Below are 9,050 nucleotides of genomic sequence, written 5' to 3'. Positions count from 1 at the left end.
TATGAGTGTGGTACTTATCTAATTGACTAAACCCAAATAAGAATCCTAAGAACCTAAAATATTTTAAAAAGAATTTTATTGGTGGGCCAGGCACAGTGACTCAGATCTGTAATCCCAGCACTTTGGGAGGCTCATGTGGGTGGATCACATGAAATCAGGGGTTTGAGACCAGCCTGCGCAACATGGTGGAAACCCTGTCTCTATTAAAAGTACAAAATTTAGCCGGGCATGGTGGCACACGCCTGTAATCCCAACTACTTGGGAGGCTCAGTTGAGAGAATCACTTGAACCTGGGAGGTGGAGGTTGCAGTGAGCCGAGATTGCACCGTCCCACTGTACTCCAATCTGGGTGACAGAGTGAGATCCGTGTTAAAAAAAAAAAAAAAAAAAAGAAGAAGAAGAAGAAGAAGAGAGAGAATTTTATTGGTATCATCAGTTTCAATTGCATCATCTTAGACTCTAGAGGACGGAGTGAGAAAAATGTCCCCAAATGGGTTTCACAATTGCTATGTAACTGTTATGTGCCTTCCATTTTTTCTCTTTTGGAGTAAGATTTTCTATTACTGTCATCTTATATCTACTTTATCATTATGTGCTGAGTGTGTGATGGGAAGATAACCTGACTTCTTCAAGTTCAAAGGTCTTCAGGTCAAAAGGAACCATTCTTGAGGAATCATACTAAATATGCCCCATTTGCACTTTGTCATGATTTGGATTTTAAAAACCTAGACTTTGAGCTGATGCTATAAAGGGATGAGATTTTAAGATTATTAGGAAGAGGAGTAAGTGTACCTTGCATATGGGAACAACATGAATTATTAGTGGTTAGATTTGGGACTGTGGTAGATTAAGGATGTCCACACAATTTTTGACACTCTTTCCATTGAAGGTTACAGAAGCTCAGTTGGCCTGCGATTTCTTTGGCCAATAGAGTATGATAAAAGTTATGTTAATGCTGGTTCTTGGTTTTTGTCTTTGAGACAACTAACAGTTTTTGTCTTGGTTTGCTGTCCCCCATGAAAAAGTCTGTCCCGAGGCTTCCCTGTTAAAGAAGCACATGACAGTCAACTGAGAAACTGGAGAGAGAGAGAAAGAGAGAGAGCAGATCCAGATATTACTGAGCATAGTCAACCCTTTCCTGCTGTGCCCTTCCAAATTTCTGACCCACAGAATCCTGGGATTTGATTAAATAAATTAAGCCATTTAGATTTAGGCTACTATTTGTTATGCAGCAGTAGATAACTAGAACCCATGTGTTTTCCTAGAGTTCACAGCTTCCATGTAGATGGGATTATGCAATAAACTCTGACCAACAGAAGTGATAGTCTGAGATAGTTCAGGTGGATAGTGTCTTCTCCACACAGGCATTCTCTCATCAACAAAACTGGAACTGAAGGACCAAAGAAGGTTGACTTGGAAGACAGAAGAAGTACCAGAGAGAGGTCAGATCGTTTGGGTTTGCAAAAGTGAAGGCAGAGGTTTTGAATAGTCAGCCCACCCGCTCAACATAGCTTCCATAGTCTTGTCTATTTGTATCTCTAAATAGTTACAAATGTTGGCATACCACATCTTTTCAGAGCCAGAATCCATTTCTAGGTACTTAGAAACTAAGAAACATCATACCTATTCTTGTCTATTAGCTCCAGAAATACTTCCACAATTATGATTTCATTGTTTTCACTTAGTATGAGTTTGGTACCAAAGGAAAAGAAAAATAAATTTTCATGAATTTTTTGTATTTCACCTGTATTACATCATATTACATGCATTACAATCTGTCAAAATAAGGACAGATAAAGGAAAACGAAACCAAAATAATAGAGTGTTTAAAGTCATCATCTTTCATGACCAAGGGTGGAGAGATACGAGTGGTTATAACACTCTAATGAGATACAAAGTGATTCTTGAGGTGTTTTTTGTTTGTTTGTTTGTTTGTTTGTTTTACCTAGCTCCACTTTTAATGGTATTTCATAGTAATCCTTGAAGTCTGGCCAGTTGACTTCTAAAACATCTCTGAAGATATAGGTACCAGAACTCTTAGCTGAACAATTGGTTGTTTTATCTCTTAATTAGTGGTCGCAATGTCATTCAATTTAATTACTTATTAGCCTCTCTGGACCAAGTAAAAAGCATTTTTCATTTGTATTATAAAATGTAAAAATAAAATTGTCAACTTTTAGTAAAAGTTTGTTCCCTTTTTCCACTCTTTCCTATTCTTTTTGTGTCATAAAAGAAATGAAACATTCTAGTGTGTTTCAGTAGCTCATTCTCTCTGCAGCATGTCCTCTGTGTGAGATTCATTTTCTTTAGTTAAACGGTGGGTCTTTTAGGGCACCTTTCCTTTATTTTGTGCAGGACTTTCATAAATCTAACACCTGTAGAGCTTTTTTTGATTAAAATAATAAACAACACAATTGATTAATTTTTCACATGAATAACTGTTGGTGTAGTAAGAGGAAAGTTTTAAGTATTTTATGCTGAAGTAGGGGAAAACACTTCATGTTGCCTGTGTGCCAGCTAACAATGGCAAGAATTGCTGTAATCTTAGCTTTTCCTTTCTCCCAGTTGCCATCTTGCTTGGGCTTCAAATAGTATGAAAACTTTCTATAACAATGGCAGAATTATGCAGACTTCCATGTTATGGAAAGTGTCTTTAGGATGTCATTTTTTACATAACCAGGCTGTAAAAGTAGAATATTTTCAGGGAGGCATCTACAAAATAAGTCATTGGCATTATTCATATTCAATGTAGTGTAAAATCTAAACACTTTTACATTGCAAGTGGTGATGAAATTTTTTATAACCTCTGGGGAGGGCAATTTGGCAGTATCTATCTGAATTACAATAACGATATCTCTTGACCTAACATTTCCATGTCTGGAAGTTTGTCCTACAAATAGACTTGCACATATATAGAATGACGTGTACACAAGATTATACACTGCAACATATGATTGGAAATAACACAGATGTCCAATGATAGGAGACTGATCTATCAAATATAATACATGAACAAAGTGGCATATACCATGCATGTTAAAAAAATAAAGAAGCTCTATGTTCTAATAGGGAAAGATCTCCAAGATACACATTGCCCTCAACATTGGTTTGTTCATATAACATGTATTGTTCATTGCCATTCTTTTTTAAAGAAAATATTTGTATTTGACTGTGTAGCATAAAGGATCTCTGTGAGGACAGATAACAACTGATTACATTGATTGTATATGAAGAGTAAGTCAGTGACGGAGGGCAGAGATGGGGAGAAACATTTGACATCTTTCTATGTCTTTTGCATTTTGAATCACTATTAAAAGAACAAAAACCAACCGAACTGAAAAGAAATCATGACATACCTCTTTAAAATTTATTTAAATAATATGCAAGTTAGCATTTACTTTTCCAATTGAATAAACATAGCCCTACATGACAATCCTTAAAATAAAAAAGCATAATAATTTTATTGATCAGACTAAAATGTGTTAAACTAAAAGGATCTTACAGACAAACAGTCCTAAATATCATCTATCTATACAATACATGGGCAATATAGGCAAAATTCTACATGCAATTGCATACAAGTACATGTTAGAATACATAATAAGTCAATTATATCAACTGATATTCCAAAAAATTTTCAGCATTAGGGTTCCATGGCTAGTGTCTTGCATTTTCAAGTATTCCTCATATTACTTAGAAATGTATTGTTTACTACAACTAGATTGGACTTTTTTTTCTTTTATCCAGTTGCCTCTATTTTACACTTATAAACCATCTGAGAAGCAGTAAAATTACACATCTCTACTTTTTCATTGCTGGTTATTTATGCCTCAGAAGAGTTCTCTGGTTTATTCAAATCAAAGCCTTCTGATCACTCTACCCAAGGCCCCCTTCACTTCCTTGTTCCTCAAAGTATAGATCAGTGGGTTTAGTACAGGAGTGACCACAGTGTACATGACGGCAACAATCCCATCCTGGTCCATGAAGCTCTCTAACGCAGGATGGATACAGGTGAAGAGAACAGGTGCACAGAAAACAATAACTACCATGAAGTGGGAGGCACAAGTGGACAGTGCTTTACAGAGCATGCTACAAGAACGGGTCTTGAAGAAGAGATAAGTGATAATGTAGAAATAGGAGAGAAGTGTCAGAAAGAAGGGGCCCATGGCAATTGTCCCCGTGACAGTACTGAGTAGCCACTGATTAAGCTCAGTGTTCCCACAGGCCAGCTTTAGCAATGGCTTAATATCACAGAGAAAATGATGGATACGGTTGGAACCACAGAAGTTCAAGCGAGAAGTCATTACGGAGTGCAGCAGGGCATGGAAAAAACCAGTGACCCAGATTGTGATGGCCATCTGGGTACAGAGCTGAGGGTTCATGATGACAGTGTAGCGAAGTGGCTTGCAGATAGCCACAGAGCGGTCAAATGCCATCACGGCCAACAACATGGACTCCGTGCTGCCCAGGAAGTGGAAGAAATGAAGCTGGCTTATGCATCCCAAGAAAGAAATTGCTTTGTGTGTAGAGAGAAAGCTCTGCAGCATTTTTGGCAGTGTCACCGTAGAGTAACAGATATCCAGGTAGGACAGGTTTCCCAGGAAGAAATACATAGGGGAATGGAGTCTAGGATCGGAGATGACAATCATCAGAACGGCTCCATTCCCAGTCACACTGATGAAGTAGATGGTGAGGAAAACCACGAAGAGAAAAGGCTGCAGTTCTTGAATGTCTGTCACTCCCAAGAGGAGAAATTCGGTGACTGAGGTTGTATTCAGCATCACTTCAGACAAAAGACAAAATAATCTATGGAACACTAATTGCAATCAGAATCCTTCCAGCTCAGAATTTTCTCACCAAGCCAAAGATACTTGGAAGGAGAGTACTGTTGTACTTCTTCCAAACCTCAGAAGTTGTATAGAAGCTTAGCTGTTGGTCTCTTCAATATTAAGGATTCATGCATATTATGGACTATGACTTAACCACTTTTTAAAATTAAGTTTATCATTAACGTATTTCTTTCTTCTGGGGATTTAGAACATGTTGCTAACTTACATCTTCTCTGGTTGAGAAGAATACATCCGTATTCTGTTACAACTTTCCTTTCCTATCCCAAGTCAGCGTTAATAGGGGGCAATTTTTAAGTGCACCACCACTTGGATATCTCTTGACCCAGGAAAATGGCTCCTGAAATTTTTTGACTTAAGAGAGGAAGATAAAAATGAACTCATTATAATCACAAAGTCTTTAAAGAGATATAAAAACCTCTTTAAAATAGTAGTAATTATTTTGTTCTCATCTTAGAACGTAGATGAGGCTGGAGATGTTCTCTTACTGATCTCTTTCTAATCCACATCTCTGGCATGGGTAAAATGAAGCTCTGTCATGGAGCTCTACTGGGAAAGGAAAAAATAATACATCAATCAAATATTAACCTGAGGTATATTTGAAGTTTTATCACTGCTATATCAGATAATGTGCTTAGTTTCTTCTACCTAAGCCTTTAAATTTTTTCAAAGTAAATCCCAAATTACTTACTTGATGACAAATGTTATTGTTCCTTTAGTTTCCAGTTGCACTGAGACTTTTTCCTTTTTCACACCCCTGAATCTCTGAATAAGAAAAACTCTTCCAATAGACTCAACAATTCTTCCTTCATTTTACCCAATAGTGTCTTCTTCTAAAGTATCTAAGAATTTAGACCACTGAAAATTCTGTCTTCTCTTGTGATGCATTTTCTTAAGTCTTATTTTTATTTTGCCTGAAATAAACTCACTTTTTAGATGTGAAGAAACATTGTATCCAAGTGAATTTTCTCTCTTTTCTTCTAGTTTCATCAATGTGACACTGACAGTCAGGTTCTCCTCCATCAACCCAGAGGTCTGTTGGCTTCATACCAGTTCTCTCCAAAGTTGCCACACATTTCTTGCCTTTTTCATCTGTAAAATGTGTTTTCTCTATTTGCCCCTTCTTTCCATCAGATAAAATTTCCATTTTCTATGAAAGAAATGTATTCATTTTTCTTTCTTTTGCAGAATTGAAATAATAGAATTTTTTCAGTAACTGTTAAAACACATGAGGGATTATAAGTAAGATAATTATAATGAGGTTTAATATTTGACTAAATTTATACTGTTTACTGAAAGGCAGAAATATATTTTGAAGGTCTTTTCTAACATTATTTGCAAAGTACTTGGGATTATCTTCTATAGGTGCACTGACAAAAGCAGACATAATTTTGTGAAATAGTTTCCTGTTTGTTCCTTTCTTGTACAAATGTAGTGGATTAACTTTTGCATATTAGGAGAAAAGAAGCAAGAATGTGTGGGAAATCCATAGAAATGGCAGGCACTTAGAAAAGAATAAGAACCAATAGGAAATCAGAAGAAAGATGCAGACATTAGAGTGTTTCCTATAAATGGGGAATAATTCGAGGTTGAAAAATTGCTGATGAGAGAAGAAAATGATTTGGTGTGACTAAAGTTAAAAAAAATAATGAACTAGGAAACATCTCTAGGGAGCCCATAGGATATTTGGCTTTACAGCAAGAGGAAATTTTGAGAGATTATCTAACCTTTACCACACCTCCATGAAGGACTGCCTCCAAACAATTTAAAGTAGCTTTCTTTGATAGCCATGTATGTTGCATATTTTTCAAAACTTTTACCATGTCTTTTAAAAGTACAAATGATAGCTAAAATATTATTTTTGGTTCTCTGACCCATAAAATAAAATTGTATCAAAAATCTATTTGGTAAAAAGAAAATTTAAAAAATAATAAATAATAAAACAACATTTTCCTAACGTTTAAAGAATGTTGTTTAGCCAACTTCTCTGTATGAAAATATTTCTTTCACTGCAATTTCAATATTTAGGGATTTCAGATTTGCTTTAGCGAATATCTAGAGAGCCAGGCATGTTGAATAGAGAAGGAGATATGGCAATAAAAGTGCGGAAAACAAAATGCTTTCATAATCTACAACTACAATGAAGACTCCATCATAAAAATAGGAAACCAGCTCTAAATCCTGGGCATCTAACTTTAATACTCGCAAGCAGTCAGGTCACTCATTAACAGATAAAAAATACGAGCAGCTTCCCAACCTGTCTCCTATTCTATTCTCTCACCCGGATTGAGAGTTCAGAATCACAGGTAAAAGAGCTTTTCAAATTTACACTCCCAGTGATTATAAATAGAAAAATATTTGAAGTGATGGTTGATGTTGGGATTGCAGCATAAATTAGCTTCAAAAATCTTTTCCTCTCTGAAAATCTGCCTGCCTTCCAATGAGCTGCAGATCTCTAGACATAAAAACCTGAGAGAAACTGTCCCCTGGGTGCTGAGAAGGATTGTCGTGAGAATAAACAGGAGGTCTCTCTGCACCTGCAGCATAAGGGGATAGCCATATGGAATTTCTCTGTAGAATTCCACTTTTCTGTTGTTGTCGTTCTTCTTATCTTTTTTTCTTAATATGTTTGTTCCTTGGTTTCATAACCATGGACAAGACAGTTTTCAATAGCTTAATATATTTGCTGGATTTTTTCTTTAAAATAGTAACCCAATATTTTATTTGACCTTTCACAATACTGTTTTTTAAAATATTTATTTGTTTATTTAAAATACTTTTTGCTAGTCAAATTTCCTTTCATTTCCTATGGTAGAGGTTCAGATTCACTTTCTCTTCTTGAGGGCTCCCTTGGAAAATATTTTGGTATATAAAGTGAAAGAAAATTGGCAATAAAAATTAATAAATATGGTCACCCACATTCCATTGATCAGTACAGAAAGATGATTATCTTTAATATTCTACTGTGGTTCTATGAAAACCAAAGAAAGAGACATAAAGAGAAATAGTATTGCTTTTGTACCTTCTACATCTTACTCTTCACTGTTGCTAATAATACTAAATTATTTTAAACAATTAATTTTGGGGTCCAAAAGCTCACATTTTTCTCTGTTTGGGATAAGGATTTTGGTCTTACCAATGTGTAGCATTACTTTTTGCTATTTTTTAGGTAAGAAAATTCTGTCTGAATTACACCAGGGTATCTATGCGTGACCTTCCATCAATCCAAGGATTCTACTAACAGTTGTAACTATGATGTATTTTTTCCATCTTTCTATTGAGTTTCCATTTTTGTTGCTTGGCAAAAGTTTATTATATATATTTATCACAATAATATCTTATTTTAATTTTTTAATTTTGTTTTTTTTTTAATCTTTAATTTTTTTTCTTGTTTTGAGTCAGAGTCTTGCTCTGTCATCCAGGCTGGAGTGCAGTGATGCAATCATAACTCACTGCAGCCTCTAATTCCTGGTCTCAAGCAATCCACCAATATCATCCCCCCAAAATGTTGGGATTATAGGTATGAGCCATTCCACATACAAATAATTCCTTATTTTATATACTGCTAATATATTATAAATAAATAACATTTATTGCATGCTCATTATGTATAAGTTATTGTTCTGAGTTCTTCACATATATTAGCTCATTTAATTCTCACAAAAACCCAATGTAAAAGTATTAAAATTATTCCTTTACTACAAGAAAACCAAGGCTCAAAGGATTTAAGTAAATTTTCCTTTTCCTCGCAATGGATTGTGAAACTAGGATTCAAAATAAGGCTCTTTAGTTTTAGGGATCACTGCAATGTAATTTCCATTTTTTCAAAATGTCCCCCACCTCAATTTTATCATTTTTTATCTTGCATTGAAACTTAAAGATTATGTAACTGGTTCTGTTAATTAGATTTAGAGTTTTATATTTGTCATTTAGGACTCTAGTCTTCTAGAGGTTATATTTACATATCCTGTGAGATAATCAGCTAGTCTTGGTTCTGGTTGTCTCTATGTAGACAGACTAACCATTCCTTCTTCATCGATTTGTGAGGCCATCTTTATACTATTCCAAGTTCCCCTCAATACATGGTTTGTTTCTCCACTTACTATTTTTTCCATTGAATAAGCTGTAATTTAAGTAATATGATGTTATTGTAGGTCTTAATATCTCATAAGTTAGGAAAAATCATTACTTCTTTTTTTCCCC

At 35.1% G+C, this 9,050-nt stretch overlaps 1 protein-coding gene across 1 annotated transcript; it reads right to left on the bottom strand.

Annotated features, from left to right (window-relative positions):
* Positions 1-3,472: 3,472 nt before the first annotated feature.
* Positions 3,473-5,723, bottom strand: LOC100971665 (olfactory receptor 12D2). Its single transcript, XM_003829717.6, has 2 exons — positions 5,539-5,723; positions 3,473-4,783 (listed from the first exon to the last, which is right to left on the bottom strand). Coding segments are annotated over exons 1-2 (927 nt in total). The 5' UTR covers positions 5,540-5,723; the 3' UTR covers positions 3,473-3,857.
* Positions 5,724-9,050: the final 3,327 nt, after the last annotated feature.

Source organism: Pan paniscus, chromosome 5 (genome assembly GCF_029289425.2).
Source record: "Pan paniscus chromosome 5, NHGRI_mPanPan1-v2.0_pri, whole genome shotgun sequence".
Classification (NCBI taxonomy): domain Eukaryota; kingdom Metazoa; phylum Chordata; class Mammalia; order Primates; family Hominidae; genus Pan; species Pan paniscus.
This window is presented reverse-complemented; position numbering and strand designations above follow the sequence as displayed.